The 21,035-nt window shown below is 39.1% G+C and overlaps 1 protein-coding gene and 1 long non-coding RNA gene across 7 annotated transcripts in view; one reads left to right on the top strand and one right to left on the bottom strand.

The window, feature by feature from the left end:
* The window catches only part of LOC129719054 (uncharacterized), a 60,560-nt gene extending 55,426 nt beyond the window's left edge, over window positions 1-5,134 (top strand). For 3 of the 6 annotated variants that reach the window (XR_008727113.1, XR_008727115.1, XR_008727114.1), the window contains exons 2-4: window positions 3,336-3,958; window positions 4,030-4,507; window positions 4,568-5,134. This is a non-coding gene — a long non-coding RNA (uncharacterized LOC129719054). Of the gene's footprint in view, window positions 1-1,510; window positions 2,609-3,335; window positions 3,959-4,029; window positions 4,508-4,567 lie in introns of those variants that run through there. The other 3 variants (XR_008727112.1, XR_008727111.1, XR_008727116.1) reach the window with 2 other exon arrangements.
* LOC129719052 (serine protease snake-like) overlaps window positions 3,889-21,035 on the bottom strand; it is a 31,346-nt gene continuing 14,199 nt past the window's right edge. Inside the window, exons 2-4 of the mRNA XM_055670415.1 lie at window positions 5,153-5,356; window positions 4,566-5,093; window positions 3,889-4,367 (exon numbers count right to left, since the gene is read on the bottom strand). Coding sequence (XP_055526390.1) covers window positions 4,030-4,367; window positions 4,566-5,093; window positions 5,153-5,356 — 1,070 coding nt within the window. The 3' untranslated portion in view covers window positions 3,889-4,029. The remainder of the gene's footprint in view (window positions 4,368-4,565; window positions 5,094-5,152; window positions 5,357-21,035) is intronic.

Genomic DNA, 21,035 nt, shown 5'->3' with positions numbered 1-21,035 from the left:
TCTTATTTCGTAAAACGGTTTTTGTCTTTGCTAATGGGTGTGCGCGATTGCTTGAATGAACCTGCGGCATTACTGGCGGTTTTTGTCTTTGACAATGAATGTGCACGCTTGCTTATAGTGACACTAGCGATATTACTGCCCACTAAGCAAAATTTCAAAATAATCGTTATTTTTCGGGTCGATGAAATCGTCATCGAGTGGCACGTCTGTTTGTCTGTGCTTGTAGTATGCAGTGGACACGATTGTCGCCGCGCGTGAACGCAAGTCGAACTAATTTGTATACTAGTAATTTGGTGATGGTGGCGAAAGGTAAAGCAATTTTTTCAATATCCTTGTATGGTCCTGCTCCTGCCATCTAATTTTCAATATCTTTGCACGGGCGGCCATCTAATTTTCAATATCCTCATACGGTGCTGCCATCTAGTTGCTATTTTCATGTGGCGAATTATACACGATGAATTGATTTGGCTTATGATATTTGGCTAAAATGTAAAGGTGTCGTGGGCAAAATGTATGAAAACACTGGAAGTCAGGTATCTTGTTCTAGTCATCATAGTCAAGCGTTTGTGTGAACAAAAAAAAAATAGTCAAGCGTAAATTAAAGAAGTATGGCAAATCAATCAATCAAAACATCATCTGATATGGTGAAGTGGTGGAAAAAATGGCCGATACGGTTGATGTTACTACTGTGCAGAAATTGATGGGAGGTATTCGATGAAAAGTTCGAGAATTCATCAAAACCGCAGACAATTTTTTCTTGAATTTCTTTTCCATGAAATTTATTAAAAACCTGCAAAAACGTATTTTTACCAATTTTGTATTGAAATTGTATGTTTCACCTTTTATCAACACAATAACACAGACTAACAGATATAACACTTTTAACAAATTCTCAATAAAATACTTTACGTTAGCAACACTAGCACCATCTTCTGTCGCGTTCGTGCTGCGTCTCGTATTTCAACATCAGCGCCAGCATATGTGCATGTGTCACATTGGAAACCACAACCACATGTATGAGATTGCATGACAGCGTCTCACGCGGTGTTGACACGCGATGAGTGTTATTTGACTGGAAATTTGAAATGATCGTTTTTCTCTGTGGCGAAGGAGCTAGGTTCCAGATTATGTCTATTTTTTTGTGTATACAGCCTTGTTTTCGAGAGTATAGGAAAATAGCTACACTACTCCTTAACAACGATCGACTGTTTTTTTCTAAAAAGTCCGAAACGTCAGTATCACTTTAACAGAATCATTTTCTCTGAATGCTGCTTATTCGGCCAATGTTTGCAATAAATTCTTGTATAAAGCATTACCAAGCTCACCATTTATTTTTTAACTGAATTATAATTTTATTATTATCTAATAAATAGCTATAAATAAAACTAGTTAAAAAAAAACAATATTTATCGAACTTTCTGCATTCAAAGCTGATGATTCTATAAAAGTGCAGTCGACGATCAGGTATTTTTACAAAATGAATCAAGGTGCCAATTTGCAATACACCTCGAAAAAAATTCCGTTTATATCAAGACATATTACCGTAAAACGAGGTGTCATTGATCAGCGGGGTAACATTGAACAGTTTTACCCTTCTCATGAATAGTTGAAATAAAACTGCTCCGTAATTACTTTTACTAAATTTAAGTATAACATCTTGGTCTTGTGTCATTCGAGGTCTGAACAATATTGTATTGATTGAAATTTTTTATTGTTTTGATGAACAAATTTTAAAATTAATTTGACCGTTATATTTCTTACTCTCAGTAAGTGCCAAAAACAGCACTTTATACAAGTCGAATATTGAACATTTCGTATTCATTGACATGTTTTCCAAATTTGTTATTTAATTTTTTCAATCAACTAAAAAAAATTATTCAAACTTATTACATTTACAGTTAATTAATTTATATTTGTTAAGAAAGTCTAGCTCCTACGCCTACGCCAGGATGTTGTCTTAGCTAGAGCACAGAACGTAAGAAGCCTATTATACTGCCGTTGTTGGAAAGGCCTTGCATATATGATCAACATACGTTTTCTGAACACAAACATTTTACAACTATTGCTGACTTTCAAAATACTTTCGGGCAACTTCCGCGACCAACGTTTATGTTTTTCATCATCGAAAGGTAAAGTTACATATGGCATAAAAATGCCTCGCAGTACATACCGCAGCTAGGTGCAAGGACAGGACTATCCTTCACAGTGAGAGCAGTCAAGGAGAACGTAATGTCAATCCGGGAAGCGTCCCTATCCGATCATTAGAGCATAACTAAAAAATTACAAAATTTTGTCAACGCTAGATACAAATAACATATTTTGATACAATTTTGTATTTTTCCATATAATTCTGATAACAAAATTGAATCTGAATGAGTTATAATAACAAAACCTGAAATGAAGTAGTTCTGAAACAAGTCTAACTAATTTTTCGTTTTTATCAAAACCTGTTGTTTCTAACAATGTTTGTTATTATATTGTTCTATATACTATCTTATTTTGTTAGAAAGCTAACAAATTTTGATATGGGTTTGATACTAGCAGAATCATTTCTGCTATAATTTCTGTTATTTTAACACCTAACGGGATCAAATTGAAAACACAGCCTGTAAGGTTTTTCCCGTAACAAACTAATAACTTCTGTTACATCTTTGTTTTTTCTTTCTGATCGGGTAACGTGTTATCGAAGCATTATCTAACATTTTTAGTTCAAAAAAGTTTCAAAACTATTCGAAATTGAAACTGATCAAATTACGTCAAATAAGAAAAATTGAAACAAGGTCAAAGGGTTTTTAATGTTCAAGATATTCGAAGGACTTTGAAAACTAACTTCTCAAGTCCTAAGGATGCCAGTATTGGTTCTAAAAATATGATACCTGTAATTTCAGTTGTAAAACATATGAATACTCACGAAAAAGTGAAAAAATAGATCAATGTTACCCCGTTTTACGGTATGTCTTATTCGAAACTGTTATTAAGTTGGAAAAACTTACACCAGCTGTAAAAGATCAGAGAAAAAATATCAGTAATAAAATAACAAAAACTTTGGGGCAGATTTCAATTTATGTCTCGGGCAAAGTGAAAAGTTTACAGAACAATCATCTGGATAAACTTATTACCGAACTGCCTACTGGAGGCTAGTGTCAAATTATTAGAACACAAGCTTTGGGTTTGTTTGCTGAACCGTTTGGTCAATTTTTCTTAATTCTCTCGTTATGGTATGAAAAATTGCACACTTCCTCTGCTATAACACTTTTTTATTAGTTCCCTAGGACCTCTTGTTTGTTAAAAAAAATATCAAACTAAATTTGCACTATCATCTTCTACCCCTAAAGGCCATTCGTCATCCAGTGTGGTTGTCGAAGCCTCAACTGCGAAGGAACTCTAAATTCGTCCGCTAATGCTTTGAGCATCCTGCTCACTCAAACAGCAAACAACAGGACTAAGCACTTCAAAATAGCACAACTCCTGGAACACATTAAACCAGGGCCTCTGGCTGCGCAAACGTAATCCGAATGATCTGCAATCTCCTACACGCTGGCAAGTTCCAATCCGGGTAATTTCTCCCGCACGGCCGTAGTTGATTTCGCACCGATCCCCAATGGCCTTTTCGTCCAGCACCGGAAACACAAAATCGCGATTCAATTCCTGGGCGACAGCAGCACTGACAATCACACACATCACCAAAAAAATATTCATTTCAATAGTGGACACCATTGTCACCCGGTTGAGAGTTGTGCGGATTGATTCTTCTCAACTAAAAATAGTAACTGAGTAAAATCAGTGGCCGCTGCCACACGCAGCATCAAACACTCAACTGGTTCAGATTTTCGAAGTAAATACCCAACATCTAACGCGAACAAGCGGGACCTCTACAGTACGAGCTCCAAAACCGGTTTTCGAATAAAGAAGGATTTCCCAGCACTCATCATCGCATTATCGCATGTCTTTTTTATTTGTAAACAAGTTTCCCCCAGCGACTTACCGCGTCATTATTAAATCGTTGTTCATTCTTACGCATTCTTGCAGCTAAGCCGGTGGCCACACGATTGACTCAATCCAATCCAAATACCATGAGATGCGGGTGTATACACCAGGGATGGTCGTCCCACAAACCTTTCCGAACGATGTGATGGCCACCAGTTGAAAAATACAGTCCTCGTTTTTGTCACGCACCTGCAACGGACCACCGGAATCGCCCTGACACGTGTCATGTCCGCCGGACGCGTATCCAGCGCAGAGCTGACTCCCATGTATACCTTGTGCCAGAGACGGTTGGCTGGCTAAATCTTGGTACACCTGCTGACACTGCTCGTTATTATACTGGTCGAGCACCACTTTCATCAAACGGTTGGCGCTGACGCCGACTGACGGAAGAGAAGATTTATTTTAGTACCCATCCAAAATATATGATCAATGAATGATTGCGTTTTTCTATTTTTAAGCTCATATTACATGTGGAAGGAAGTTTTCAAATCCACCGAGTAGTGACCCAAAAAGTTTCGATGTAATATCTAGTGAATACAATCACCGTTATAAATCAATGCAGCAAAGATTTTACTCACAGCTCTGTAAGGCGCCATACCCGATAGCAATAAGCTTCGGTTCCGTCACTTCCGTCGACTGATACAGGCAAGCTGGTCGAATTCGTTGACTCATCCGCACCATTCCCATCAGTTTAATCAGTGCTATATCGTTATACTTATTTCGTATCGTGTAACTCGGATGCTTAATGAACGATTCAATATAGTAGTCATCCGAAGCCGGCTCATCTCCAGCTATACCAAATAACTCCGTGCTACCCAATCGAACCATAAAGGCGTCCCGAGTTCGACAGTGCCCTGCCGTCAGCACAAAGTTTTCACTGATGAGAGAACCTCCGCAGTTGAAATCGATGCCGCTAGTAAAATGTTGTCTTCGATAACCGATAGCTACCATATGGGGAAATTCACCCGGTTGGGCCGCTTCACCTCCCACAATCAGCTTGTTGTCCGTTGTACATAGATTACCGCGCTTCTGAATTAGTTGAGTGTCCGGTTTAAGCCAGCTCAGGATCTGAGTAGGCATAGCCAAACGTGCGTAATCTTTGCACTCTGAAATAGATCATCAAAATATAAATAGAGATCAAATTTAATATATGTATTTTTTATACTCTTAGCACTGATCCTTAGGCCCGCCTCTTCATTCCGCAACTTGACCAAATGATCTTGATAGTTTGATGGGCAGCACACCACAGCCTCCTGTGCATTGTAAGTACAGATGGTGATCCGGGCTTCCAACGATTCCAGTACCTGGCGACATTTACTATAGCCAAGGCAAACACCGGGTTCCTTCTGGAATTTACATGTGTCACCCTCTGCCAAAAAATGATATATATCAATTGTTATTCTGGAATAATTAGAAATATATTTTTTGATGTAAGTATACGTCTAATTAAATTAAAATATCCCCAAACTCAAACCTTATTTTGAAATGTCTCGAAAACGAATGCATTAAAAAGAGTTGGTCATAGAGTTCATTAAGCAGACAGTATGCCGTTGTTAAAAATATAAATTCAGTTCGAAAAAATTGGTCATAGAGCTTTATGATTTGGAATTACTGTTAAAATCATATTACTTTATTAGAATAAATTAACCTTCATTGAATCCTAAAAAAAACTTACGTTGTTTACCCTGGTGTGTAGTTTTCCACACATATAACTTTTCAATTTATTTTGGACAAGAAACAACTTAATTTTGCCCCATAGATATTTTTTTCAATTAGTGCTCACATATATGAAGCTATAGGTACCAAACAATCCTATTTCTAAAATCGGATAGGGTGTGTATGTGTGCGGAAGTATGTGTATGTGTGTTTATTTTCCTTCTTACGACCAATATATCTCGATTTTCTCAGCATCGATTGAACCGATTCGATTGTTCTTACTCGCGTTTGAAAGAGCTTAAAGTCTAGTTATTTAATGGTAAATATCGTTTTGATCCGAAGGTTCATTCAGAAATGACGTAACAAAATGTGGTCAGCTTATATAGGAACTGATAAACCAACCGGTTTTTTTCCAGAGGTTTGACTGATTTGAGTCCTTTGGTGCTAGATGCGTTTGTTGGGATTTGGAGGGTAGATTTTTATTCAAAAATATACTTAAAATTAAATAATAATTTCGAAAGATATGTTGAAATAAAAAAAAACTTGTGGAAACGCCTAGTACATTGCAGTATCTTGGAGGTAACTAATTGAATGATATTATGCGTAGTGTACAAAAACAATCTTGAAAAATACATTATCTCATCTGTTTGATCCGATGGTTCATGCAAAAGTTACGAAACAAAACGTTTTTACATGATATGACCAATTAAACATGCTATGATAGCAATTGAACGAAAAAAATCCTAACATCGGTTTGACCAAATGAAGCAATTCGGTGCTAGGAATGTTCGTAAGAATATTCTGAAATCCATGCTAAGCAAAGTAAGCAAAGCCTTGGTGCTACATTCCGATTCGGAACTCGACGTTTTGTTTATTATACACAGACTTCGCAGTCAACTGTTTAGTGTAAAGGACAATTGCGGAGCTAGCGCTACGATCCTACTGACACTAGCAGTTTATCCCGAGCCAAGAGCCGAGCCGAACCCACGACGACTGGCTTGTTAGACCATCTCGGGAGATCCATTCTAAATTTATTTCAATATACCTAAAAGTGCGAGTACACTTGTCTTGCAGTAGACATAAAACTATGTAAATGTTGAACACTGCTCCACCAAGCTGTGCAAACACTAAATAGGTACTTTTCGCATTAGCGTATTCGTAACCCATATGTGTGAAAATTCACACACTGGGATGAAACACATACTTTTACACATGTCCCACGTAGCCATTTGATTTATATATTCATGTTGCGAATTACAAGAATGCACCTATATACATTCCTAAATTCAGTCAAATCGTTGAAAAAAAATCAGTTAGTTTTTCAGTTCCCATATAAACTGATCACATTTTGTTACGTCATTTTTGAATGAACCTTCGGATCAAAACGATATTTACCATCAACTAACTAGACTTTAAGCTCTTTCAAACGCGACTAAGAACAATCGAATCGGTTCAGCCGGTGCTGAGAAAATCGAGATATATTAGTCGTGAGAATGAAAATAAACACACATACACATACTTCCGCACACATACACAACTTTTTCGATTCTAGAAACAGGATTATTTGGTACCTATAGCTTCAGGTATGAAAGCACTTAATAAAAAAAATATGTTTGGGGCAATATGAAGTTATTTCTTGTCCAAAATAAATTCGAATGTTGTATGTGTGGAAATCCACACACCAGGGTAACAACGTAAGTTTTTAAATATCTCATCAACCAAAAATGTTTTTCCCTTGGAAAATATAAATTTTGTGTAAGATTGATGATTTAGGAATTGTCAAGAAATTTCGTCGAAATCGATCGAGAAGTTTTCGAAAAAAAATCGAAACAAAATTCATTTGTGTGGTTTTCCACACAAGGGTACAATGAAGGTTAATCAAAAATTGTAAAATTGAAAAAATATTTGAAAGGTTTAATTTTAGGTAGAATGATGGTCCTACAATTTTCCATTATGAACTTTTCACAAAAATTTCGAAATAATGTCAAGTTTAGATAAAAAAAAGTACAATTGTAAATTTTACTATTTTTGTTTCAATTTAAAATTTCTTTATTTTCCAAGTTTTTAAATTTGAATTTGAACTAACTTGACAATGGATACATTCAGGAGGTTGATCACTGCAAGCTTCTCGATTGTAAATAGCTATTTTTATAAGGGGGAATTTGTTAGTAGCTTAGGGGCCATCCACATACCACGTGGACAGCTTTTGGGGGGAGGGGGGGTTGGCTAATGTTCACGGTCCATACAATTTTTTTAGAATTTATATGAACAGTTGTCCATGGAGGGTGAGGCGGGGGGGGGGTCAAAATCGTTAAAAATCTGTCCACGTGGTATGTGGATGGCCCCTTTAGTATTTATGATAAATATTAGTATGTAATGAGTATGTGTGTCCAATCACAAATGGTGACTTTTCAACACTGTTAGAAATTTGTAATTTTAATTGTTAGGATTTGTTTGCTTTCGCAATTAGGACTTATCATTCGCAGGGATTTAAACCTACTTGTCAAAAAAGGGGAAGTAAACTTATAACTAACTTAATTGCTAACTTATTGGCTATAAAGAGAGTTTATCGTAGCAATTGAGGATTGCAACGATTTTTGTCGAAAATTGTTGACAATTTTATTTGACATAACTTCTAATGGTTCAACACCAGTAAGTCTATGTAATTCGAGTGTACCAAACCAAGGAGAACGCTTCAAAATCATTTTCAGAAGTTTATTCTGAATCCTTTAAAGCGTTTTCTTCCTTGTTAAACAGCAACTTAACCAGATCGGTACAGCATAAAGCATTGCTGGTCTAAAAATTTGTTTGTAAATCTAAAGTTTGTTCTTTAAACAAAGTTTAGAATTCCTGTTAATGAGAGGATATAAACATCTCGTATATTTGATGCACTTGGCTTGTATACTCTCAATGTGCTCTTTGAAAATAAGTTTGATTGTAAATAGCTGCTGAAATCATTTTACACCGTTGCACAGTGGTCCACTACAGAACAAATCATGGTCAAAACCTCAAACTCGATTTTGAACGATTGGTATTCTGCCGGTACCCGGATAACTGTCCCATAATGAAAAACAACTTGTTGAGAAAACGGCGATTTAATGTTATCCGTGAATTTTCGGATTTGCAGCAATTACATCCAGAACCAATGACCATAACAGTTTCATGGCAGCACAAGTTTATCGTTGAGAACAAAAAAACATGGGTGGAATTGGTTTTACGTTATATAACTTGAAAAAAAGACAAAATGGGACAAAATATGCGGGTACATTTCAAAGCATATTTTGTCCCATCACATATAAATTCAACCAGCAACCGGCAGTATCATTGGCAAGGTAGATTGTACTACAGAAAAACAACATTAGTCTAGGTAATTAAATGACATACTTCTATATGCCTGAAATAATCCGATATACACTCATCTGGAGCAAAATTATATGTTTGCAGTTTGTACCACTATGCAGTGGGACTGTAATGCGGGTACTTTCCATATGGGACAAAAACAACTTGGTATTTTTTCCATGTTTTTCCATACAAAAGTATCAATTTAAATTTTTTTCCAGAAAATATGATAACAATTAAGTCGATTCCCGATGATAACTCAAAAGTGACCAAATTCAATATGGGACAGTTTTGCAGGTACCGGCAGTATTGATGAATAACAGTTTTCTAACACCCTTAAACTTATTTCGTACTAGCTGACCCGGCAAACTTCGGCTCGCCCATTCTTGCTTTCAATTTAATCATTCTAAACCTTTCAAAGCCATTGATTTCTTGCGATTTGCTTATAGTCTGCAAATGCACGACGAATCAGCCATAGGATATGATCAAAGTCAAAAGACAAATCGGTTGAAACGATTGGTTTTATCGGAATGACAACGTCCTAGACTTTTGGCTTTTGTACATCACCTTTATTCTGAATATATCCATATTTTGTGATATTCGGTCATTTTTATCTGTTCTTCTTGTATCAATCTGATTCCGGAAAAACCCATATTGGGTGGTATTCAGTTATTTTTGTAGTTTTCCAGAAACTGAGAATGGTCATCTTCGAATTCAAAATGGTGTTCAGGGTCAATGCATCATCTCGATTGCAGAAATATCCATAATGAGTAGTGTTCGTTCATTTTTGGCAGTTTCCCAGAAGTTGCCATCTTACAATTCTAAATGGTGTCTGAGGTCAATTTTTAACTCCTTGCATCATTCTGGTTCCGGAGATACTCATATTGGGTGGCATTTGGTCATTTTCGGCTATTTTCCAGACACCGGAAGTCACCATCTTAGAATTCCAAATGGTGTCTGTGGTCGATTTTAGCTTCTGTGTATCATTCTGGTTCCGAAGATACTCATATTGGATGGAAATCGGCCTATTTTGGCTGTTTTCCAGAAAGTGGAAGTTGCCATCTTACAATTCAAACTGTGTGTGAGGTCGATGTGTGGCTTTAGTGCATCATTACGATTCCGGAAATACCCATATTGGGTGGTATTAGGTCATTTTCCGCTGTTTTTCAGAAATCTGAAGTCGCCATCTTGGACTTCAAAATGACATTTGGAGAGAATTTCTGGCCTCTGAGCGTCATTCTGGTTAAAGAAACACTCATATTGGGTGGTATTTGGTTATTTACCGCAGTTTTGCAGAAACCGGAAGTTGCCATCTTGGATCTCAAAATGGCATTTGGAGACTTTGGAGTAACATCAAACGGCTCGGTCTCAAGGATGCATCTTTCAAAGCTGGTGGCGGAGATGTCAGTGCCTCGACGCTTAATGAATTCTTCGTGTCTCAGTTCAATCCTTCTTTTCTGCACGACTACACGCCGGACGTTACTAATGACAATTTTTCGTTTAGGGGCCTATCTCAAGATGAAGTACTGGCTGAATTTATTTCAGCTTGTTGCGATTCCACAGGAACTGACCATTTTCCTTTGCATATTCTCAAAAAATTGCTTACACAGACGTCCAAGCAAGAACAACTGTTCTGGCGACACTGACTGATCCCGCCAGGCACAGGCGGATAGGTCCACCCCTGCGGCGGACTATAAGCCAACGTCATAAATAGTTTGGAGGAACAAACAGGATAGATGGGAGGACAAGGTATATTTTTTAGCGCGAAAGAAGTAGTAGATAGAAGAGTCACGATTGAAGTTCGAAAGATTGAATGCTAATAGTTCGAGCGAAATTAAAGGAGATAAGATTATTGAGTTTAAAATTATAGAGTAGAAAAATTAAGTTTATCGGAAATTATCTAAATTTGCTATTGCTCGATTGGCAAGTGCATTGGATGCCGTTTTAACGTTTCAGCTTGTTGAAAATAAAAAAGGTATAAATTTAATTCTAATTTCGCCATTTTGAAACCACAAATGTAAAATAATTAATTTGCTACACATGACCGATAGATTTGCGCACGCCCGAATGTATTTGCGTCAACTGGAAAATTAAAGGTTCGGAAAGTTTAGATAAGAACGGGAAAGGACTAAATGTGAGTGGAATACCATGTAATGTTTGTTTTCTTAAAAATCAATACAATTTAATTTTAGCTTTGAGCTACACAGTAAGAAGTGTTCGCTGCAAAAATCTGTGTACCGAAACAAACTATCCGAAAATTCTCAAAGATTTATTCTCGGAATGTCACGGGAATCTGATGAGTCCGATAGGTTTGACTGCGGGACGTGCGATAGACCGAATTCGGTTCACGACATGGTGCAGTGCGATGGTTGCACAGTCTGGTACCATATGGATTGCGCCGCAGTATCGCCGGGAATAGCGAGCCGAAAGTGGTTTTGTGCGAATTGCCACTTATTGCGAAAGAGTGCAAAAAGAGATGATGATAATCCTATTACTGGGGACGGCGGCCAGATCTCCTCGCCTAAAAGGGCTCCGAAGGCCAGCGATTATAAGAGTGGTGTGCCATCGACTGGTGCACTATAGGATTTCAGGCGGATCGAAAAAGTGACTGTCGCCGATCTATTTCTATATATTTTTTATAGAAAGTAGACACTCTAACTAAGAAAAGTTCGAAATTTCAAGACTGTAGCAGGTACTATGCCTGAGATATCGAGATATGAAGATGAAAAATGTAAAAAAAATGCCTTTTTCTTCGAGAAAAAGTAAAATATATAAAAACAATATTTCGCACATATTTACAGAATAACTATTGAGTGTACTATATTTTTGTAAACGTTATTGATTGGGCTTTCAGAAAAATGTGTGGTTATGTGGTTTTATGGGTGAAAAAAGAAGATAAAGCACAACAAAACGAAGAAAATGAAAAAAAAAAATCATCATTTTCAACTTTGTTGGACGGCATCTTCTTACTCCCAAGAGCTCCATGGCTAGGTCCCTGGTTTTTTTCAAGTTTCAGGTGTCTACTAACGAATTAAGAAGAGTCTAGCTGCGACCACCTGCGACCAAGCGTTTAAAACCAGCTTAAAAATTTTTGATTTTCATAGGAAATATTAGAAATCTGCAAAAAAGTATTTTGATCATAATAACATAATTACTATTGAGTGTATCATATTTTCATTAACGTAAGTGATTAGGCTTTCAGGAGAATGAGTGAAAAAAAGATAAGCAATAATAAAAAGAATAAAAAAAGAAAAAAAATAGTTATTCTCAACTTTGTTGGCCGGCATCTTATTACTCCCAGGATTTCCAATGCTAGGTCCCTGTTTTTATTCAAGTTTCAGGTGTCTACTAACAATTTCAAAAAAGTTTAGCTGCGATTACCTGCGACCAAACGATTAAAACCGTTTGACAATAAGAAGAAAATGAGAAAAATCATTATTTTCAACTTTGTCGGTCGATATCTTTCAACTCCCAGGGTTTCCAAGGCTAAGTCCCTGTTTTTATTCAAGTTTCAGGTGTCTACTAACAATTTCGAAAAAGTTTAGCTGTGATTACCTGCGACCAACTGAATAAAACCGTTTGACAATAAGAAGAAAATGAGAAAAATCTTTATATCATTCATCAGGCTCGCATTGCTGATGTTATTCTTTACGTAAGAGCAGATTGTCGAGTGTTTTAACGAAGTTAAATCCCTCGGCTCCGGTGATTTTACAAAGCTAAATCCCCCGACTTGTGTGTTGCCGAAGTTTAACCCTCTAGTGCCCAAGCCCGTCATTTGACGGGGTTCAGTGAAATAAATAAAAGACTTTGATAAATACTTGACACATGTTTATGGGGGTTTATAGTGATTTTAAAAAACCCGTCCAAAAACTAACTTGGGCACTAGAGGGTTAATGCACGGTGCAGGGGATATAGCATTGCACACGCCCACCGGTGAATTGGCTTTTACACTTTGTGCGGTCGTTCTTAAACATCACGCAGTGCAAGTTGCTCATTGCTCACAATGATATGCGTACGAGATTGATGAATCGTGATGTTTCGGCAAATTTCGGTTTTTCGCGAATCAGTTTTGATGCGCTCAAAGAACCGTTATTCATATCCTTGAGCCGTTCGCTCTTTTGTATGAATCACTATCATAACCTAACTCACCTGTTATTACCTACACTTATAGTTTTATTGATGTGCCGTAATGCAGCAGCCATTATCAAGTAAGTTAAGTGCAAGTGAAAAGATGGACAATCGAAAAATTGTTTTATTGTGTGAAGCGAATTTGAATACAGCAGAAAATGTGGCGAAAATCTTAGAATTCGTGTGCGGAAGTTATACAATTAACGTGGATAAATATAAAAGTCTTAGTGACAAAATAAGGAGGGCGGTATTAAGGTATAACTCAAAATGGCAGGAATCTTTCCGCAATAAGACGAGATTTAACGCACGTTTTGGAACTTGGCTCGACGGAGACTTTGGCTTAGAGGAATTCATCGAAATGGATCACAACGATAACCCAGTAGCATGTTCGTCTTCGAGCTCAGCGGCAAAACGGGGACGGCCTTTGAAACCTTTTTTGGAGCTAAGCGATAGAGGAAAACGCCGCATCATCGACAATGAAACAATCGATCCAAAAGTGGACAGCATTGAGAAGGCATTACTAGTAGCCAGACGAACGGCCTATCATCAAAAAGAAGTAAATCTGGTTAAAGTCATTGGCCACATCTTAAGAAATCAAGAAAGTTCTAACAAGATGTTAGCCCAATTGACTGATCAACGTGGGAAAATGTCAGCAGAAGAGGCCTTTAGTATACTCTTAGAAACAGGATCGAGTAAATTTCAATACCAAGTTTACCATACAGAGTCACCATCGAGGTTTCCTTCTTACTCGGTTATAGGAGCAGTAAAGAAGACATGTAGCCCTCCTGCAGAGTTCATCGAAGAAACAGGGTCAAAAATAAAAGTAAAATTGCAGGCATTATTGGAAAACACAGTGAACCGAATAATTAAAATAATCGACGTAGAGATCAGTAAGTACCTGGACTCCAACGAGCTAGATTCTACAGAATTGGTTCTTTTAAGTAGCTGGGGCATGGATGGTTCAACTGGATATTCACAATACCATCAAGCGCTCCCAGAAGGTTGTAAGGATGACTCAGATGTGTTTTCATCAACTTTAACTCCCATTCGGTTATATGTACACAATAATCAGAAGCAGATACTGTGGTTTAATCCCATGCCTCAAAGCATTCGATTCTGCAGACCAATCATTCTTGAATTCATTAAGGAAAGTAAGGAGATAATACTTGCCACAAAACAGGAGTTAGAAAAAGAAATGGGTGAGTTGGCACCAGTTCAAGTACAACTTTCGAATGGCAAGTCAATACTTGTAGATTTCGATTTTGTATTGAGTATGATCGACGGAAAGGTTCTTACCTACATCACAGGAAACTCATCGATGTCGAATTGTCCAATTTGTGGAGCGACGCCCAATATAATGAATAGTGCAGAAAAATTAGATGACAGCTTTATATCACATGAAGGTGCATTGTATTATGGAATATCTCCACTTCATGCATGGATACGGTTCCTTGAATGCCTACTACATATATCATATAGAATGGATGTAAAAAAATGGAGAGTTGCAAACCATTGAGACCTTTGTATGACAAAAGAAAAAAGTATGTACAGGTACAGCTGTACGAAAAATTTGGAGTAAGAGTAGATCAACCAAGATCGGGTGGAGCTGGAACTAGTACTACAGGCAATATTTGCCGACGAGTATTTTCCAATCCTAAACTTTTAAGCAGCGTCCTGGGCATCGATGAAGAGTTGGTTATGAGATTTCGCAATATTTTGATCACTATCAACTGCCAAGAGGCTATAAACCCGGAGAAATTCGATATATACTGCAAGGAAACATATCGACTATACCTTCAAATGTACAGTTGGTATAAGATTCCAGCAACTATACATAAAGTTCTTGCCCATGCTGGACAAATTATTATGCATTCTCCAGCACCACTTGGTACATTAGCGGAAGAGGCAGCAGAAAGTCAGCATAAACAATTGAAAAAATATCGAACCCATCATGCAAGGAAACGATCAAGATTAGACAACTTACATGATGTTTTCATTCGTGCCATGAATGAATCGGACCCATTCATCAGTTCAATTTGGATAGCAAAAAGAAAACAGAAAAAAGTATCCCTGACTTATCCAGACGTCGTTAAAGGTTTTTTAATATTCGAAGACTCAGAAAGCTGTTCAACAGAGGATATCAACGAATGCAATGCACTAGAAGAACTAATGGAAGCTGTGGATGAAATTGAAGAAAATTTCGTAGAAGACGTTATTGAAAAATATTCTAAAGAAGATGAAAGTGAAGAAGATTGAAACAATATACGAAAGAAATTAAAACAACTATTGACAAGACTTGTTTTATTTTCACAATAAAAATAAAAACTTTGGCGTTTTATTTCATTCCTTCAAACTATGTATCCATCAGAAAATTAAATTATATTATCTCTGTCACATAGTTGGAAATCCCTCAAATTTTAGATTGCTGCTAAAAATATTACAAAATTAAAAAAAATAATATGTCGCTTTTTCATTGTCACCCTATTGCAAGACTGGCAAATAAAATTATACGGATATAACTTTTCTGGCAAGTGATCAATCTCTGCTTTTGGAGCATAATTGAAGCACATTAGAAAAAAACGTGTTTTTCGCATATATTTCACTCTAGAACGCCTTGATCGGTATTCACCAAACTTGACACACATGTTCCTTACACACTAGAGGTTGTCAAAAGTCTATTAGAAATGGTGGGGCAGCCACTGAAAGGGAGAAGCGCTGGATTCCAAACGAATCCATCTTTTATTTCCTCTTTGCATATAAAAAAATACTCCCCTCTATTTAAATTTAACCGTAATATAGTCACAAATGATCCTAAGTAACTTGTTTTGTTCATAACAAGTAGAAAAAATACCAGAAGTGTAGAAAAAATGATGAAAATATTTTTGTCCGCCTGCTTGTATGGAAACGTCCCATAGTGTGGTGGTGGCGCATCGAAAAAACATTCAGTGAGCACTTCTAGCTCACGAGCTCTAGCGCAGTTAGCACTGCAGCGATTAGAAGCGAAGCAAAAGTTAGAAGAGCAAAAACTGTTGAATCAATTAAAAGAATTGGAGAAGGAAAAAGAGCGCATGCGGAAGGAGAAGGAGTTGGAAGAGCAGGAGAATGCCATTGCTAGAAAAAAGTTAGAGATGCTGGAGAAGTTTTTAGAAGAGAAACAGAGTCTGGAAGAGCAACTTGCTGATGACGATGTTTCTTCCCGTTGTACTTTTTCAAGCAAAATATCAATGACGCGGGAATGGCTACGAACGCAACGAAAGCAAAACAAACCTCCTAATGGTATAAATGCAGGGGGAGAGTATGGGTCTAACGAATCAGTTGCAGATGATGGAAGTTTGCAAGACGGAATCGAAAAATGGGGCTCTAGTTCAGTCCAAATAGACCCTGAAAAGCAGCCTAAAATTAAGCCAACTGTTCTCGATGGTAACTACACTGGCGAAGGTAGGCGGGAAAATCGAACCGCTGGTACCGAAGAAGTATCGGCAGTTCCACCAAACGCGAATCAAATAGCGGCGAGACAACTGTGACCGAAAACACTGCCAACATTCTCGGGCAATCCAGAGGAGTGGCCAATTTTTTACAGCAGCTACGATAATTCAAACGTGGCATGCGGGTTTTCACCAGTCGAAAACGTTGTTGATTAAGAGATTGCCTACACGGCCCAGCTCGCGATGCAGTAGTGACTAAATTGATGTTTCCGGACGCGGCGCCATCGATAATAGAAATTCTTCGGCGGTTATACGGGAGGCCAGAATTTCTAGCAAACAATTTACTATCGAAGGTTCGGTGTCTAGAAGCGCCCAAACCAGAACGGCTTGATACGCTAATGAATTTTGGCATGGCGGTGCAACAATTATGCGATCATCTTGAAGCCGCAAAACTGCGGAGCCACATGACAAATCCGACGTTGTTGGATGAGCTTGTGGACAAGCTACCGGCGGCAATCAAGCTTGAGTGGGTGCGACATAAACGAACATGCGTCAAGCCAACATTAAAAGAGTTCGGCGAGTTTATGGATAGGTTGGTTGAAGATGCCAGCGAAGTTACAACACTCTTACCACCCAAAAAGGTGACTGATCAACCGGAAAAGGGGAAACAGAACCAGAAGGCACATGTCCATGCTCATGGTGATAACATGGGTTGGCAAAGTAATCCCTTGCCTAAGAAACCTTGCTCGGTTTGTTCACAGTTGGACCACCGAGTACGGAACTGTGACAAGTTTCGGCAAATGAGCACTGAAGAGCGGTTGAAAACAGTGAGACAACTAAAATTGTGTGAAGAATGCCTCTTCGATCACGGTACCTGGCCGTGCCGCTCGAGATATTTTTGCAATGTAGGAGAATGTCGAGTGCGTCATCACCCCCTGCTGCATCGAGAGCAAGTATGCACCGTAAGGCAAGCGGGTTGCCAATCACACCGCGCCGCGATTAAGTCCGTCCTATTCCGGATAGTACCGATCACACTCTACAACGGTAGTAATAGTTTCGACACTTTCGCTTTTTTTGATGAAGGTTCATCTCTTACGTTGATAGAATCGAATGTGGCGCGCAGTCTCGAAGTTGATGGCGTACCGGAGCCATTGGAGCTCACATGGACGTCAAATGTAGTACGCAAAGAAAATGCATCGCAACGGGTTAACTTGATGATTTCAGGTAGAGGAGCGCAAGAGCGATTTAATTTATCTGCGGTGCACACTGTCGGCGTGCTGAACTTGCCAAAGCAAAGTTTGCGATTTGAAGAGGTGGCAAAAGAATACAAATATTTAGAAAATATTCCAATTTCGTCATTCCGGGATGCAGAGCCGAAATTGCTTATTGGCTTACAACACCTAGATCTATTCGCTCCACTTGACAGTCGTGTAGGTCAAGCAGGGGAGCCGATTGCAGTAAAGTGTGCCCTAGGCTGGACCCTTTACGGCCCATGCGTGAAAAATCGCCCCATATCTAATTCATGGCCGCATGTTAATTCAAGATCTCTGGCGTGCCGGACTTAATTGGGATGATGAAGTAAGTGATAAAGAGTTTGAAAAGTGGCGGCGGTGGACCAATCTACTTTCAGGCATTGATTGCTTGGAGATTCCTCGTTTCTACTTCGATAACACGCACGCTGGGGCCTACCCGTCATTGCAGTTACACGTATTCACCGATGCTAGCGAGCTAGGTTACGCTTGCGCCGCCTACTTTCGGATTGTAATGAACGGGGAAGTACAATGCGCGTTGGTGATGGCGAAAAGCAAAGTAGCTCCCTTGAAGTACCGATACCACGGATGGAGCTGCAAGCTGCAATGCTGGGAGCAAGAATTATGCGCACTGTTTGTGAAATTCATACTCTTTCGATTGCGGAGAAGTTCATACACACGGATGCGGAAGTAGTACTGTCCTGGATACGGTCGCAGCACCGAAACTACAAGCAGTTTTTCGCATTCAGAGTCGGCGAGATTCTTTCACTGACCGAGCCCGATAATTGGCGGTATGTGCCTTCAAAGGACAATGTAGCGGACTGTCTAACAAAATGGTGCAAAGATACAGATCCTAGCTCCAACGAAAGGTGGCTCAGAGGACCAAAATTTCTTCATCATCCTGAAGAATGCTGGCCAAAGCAAAAGAAAATAATAGACACTTCTGAAGAGCTGAGAGCCCATATCCTACTGCATCACATTACGGTCCCCGGACCTCTGATAGACATCGGACGCATCTCAAAGTGGACTGTGCTACTGCGAGTCATAGCATTCGTGAGTCGCTTCGCATCTAACTGTCATCGTAAGAAGGCCGGGCTTCCGATCGAAACGATCAAAGCCACCAAGGCACAGCGAAAGCTTATACTACGTTCCCTACCAGCAAGCGCAGTCCCTCTGCGCCTAGAACGGTATCTGTTTCGAGTGGCACAAACTGAAAGCTACCCCGATGAAACTAGAACTTTACTGAGTAACCGAGACGTGTCACAATCGCACAAATGGGTTAGTATCGAAAAATCGAGCCCTTTGTATAGGATGTCGCCATTTGCTGATGAGTTCGGGGTAATTAGAGTGGAAGGAAGGACAGCAAACGCTAGCTTTGCCGCGTTTGATGGCCGTTTCCCCATAATACTACCAATGGATCATCTGATCACTAAATTACTACTAAACGACTATCATTGCCGGTACGGACACGCAAATCGCGAGACAGTCGTCAATGAAGTACGTCAACGTTTCCATATATTTAATTTGCGATCGTCAATCGACAAAGTTATGAGAAATTGTCAGCGTTGCAAGGTAACAAAATGCCAACCCGTGAACCCCCGGATGGCACCACTGCCGGAGGCACGTTTGATGCCATTCGTCAAACCATTCAGTTATGTTGGTATCGATTATCTCGGCCCAGTGGAGGTAACAGTTGGTCGTCGCAAGGAAAAACGATACGTGGCCGTCTTCACGTGTTTAGTTGTTCGTGCTGTTCATTTGGTGGTTACACACAATTTATCCTCCGATTCCTGCATAATGGCTATCAGAAGATTTGTTCGCAGACGAGGATCGCCGGTGGAAGTATTTTCAGACAACGGCACCAATTTTGTCGGCGCGAACAACGAGCTGGCTGCACAAATTCTGAATATTCACAACGACTGCGCAAAGACTTTTACTGATGCACGCACTAAGTCATTCAATCCCCCTTCGGCACCCCATATGGGTGGCATATGGGAGCGAATGGTGAGAAGTGTAAAGGAAGCGATGAAGGCACTAGACAACGGGCGAAAACTCAACGACGAGGTGTTGCTGACCGTGCTGGCCGAAGCAGAAGGGCTTATAAATTCCCGCCCACTAACGTACATGCCCCAATCATCTGCTGATGGTGAGGCACTTACGCCTAAACATTTCCTCGTGGGAAATTCTTCCGGAGAACACCAGCCTGTGAGAACATCCGTAGATCTGGCTACGGCACTGAAATGTTGTTACAAAATGTCACAGTATCTCTCTGAAATAGCTTGGAACCGTTGGTTGAATGAGTATTTCCCGACTATGAATAGATGGTCCAGATGGTTCGCGGAGAGTAAGCCGATAAAAGTCGGAGACTTGGTTTACATAGCTGAAGGCGAACGGAAAACTTGGACGCGTGGACGAGTGGTAGAAGTGATGGCCGGCTCGGATGGCAGAATTCGTCAGGCGGTAGTTCGAACAGCTGAGGGCAAAGAACTTAAGCGACCAGTGGTAAAACTGGCAGTAATGGAAGTGGATAGTGGATCCTGTAACACTACGGAACCACTCCACCAGGATCCACGGGGCGGAGGATGTTCTGGCGACACTGACTGATCCCGCCAGGCACAGGCGGATAGGTCCACCCCTGCGGCGGACTATAAGCCAACGTCATAAATAATTTGGAGGAATAAACAGGAGGAGAAGGTATATTTTTTAGCGCGAAAGAAGTAGTAGATAGAAGAGTCACGATTGAAGTTCGAAAGATTGAAAGCTAATAGTTCGAGAGAAATTAAAGGAGATAAGATTATTGAGTTTAAAATTATAGAGTAGGAAAATTAAGTTTATCGGAAATTATCTAAATTTGCTGTTGCTCGATTGGCAAGTGCATTGGATGCCGTTTTAACGTTTCAGCTTGTTGAAAATAAAAAAGGTATAAATTTAATTCTAATTTCGCCATTTTGAAACCACAAATGTAAAATAATTAATTTGCTACACATGACCGATAGATTTGCGCACGCCCGAATGTATTTGCGTCAACTGGAAAATTAAAGGTTCGGAAAGTTTAGATAAGAACGGGAAAGGACTAAATGTAAGTGGAATACCATGTAATGTTTGTTTTCTTAAAAATCAATACAATTTAACTTTAGCTTTGAGCTACACAGTAAAAAGTGTTCGCTGCAAAAATCTGTGTACCGAAACAAACTATCCGAACAACAACATTGATCAAAATTTCCGTGTAAATGTAAATGTGTGTAAATCG

Source organism: Wyeomyia smithii, chromosome 1, assembly GCF_029784165.1.
Source record: "Wyeomyia smithii strain HCP4-BCI-WySm-NY-G18 chromosome 1, ASM2978416v1, whole genome shotgun sequence".
Classification (NCBI taxonomy): domain Eukaryota; kingdom Metazoa; phylum Arthropoda; class Insecta; order Diptera; family Culicidae; genus Wyeomyia; species Wyeomyia smithii.
This window is presented reverse-complemented; position numbering and strand designations above follow the sequence as displayed.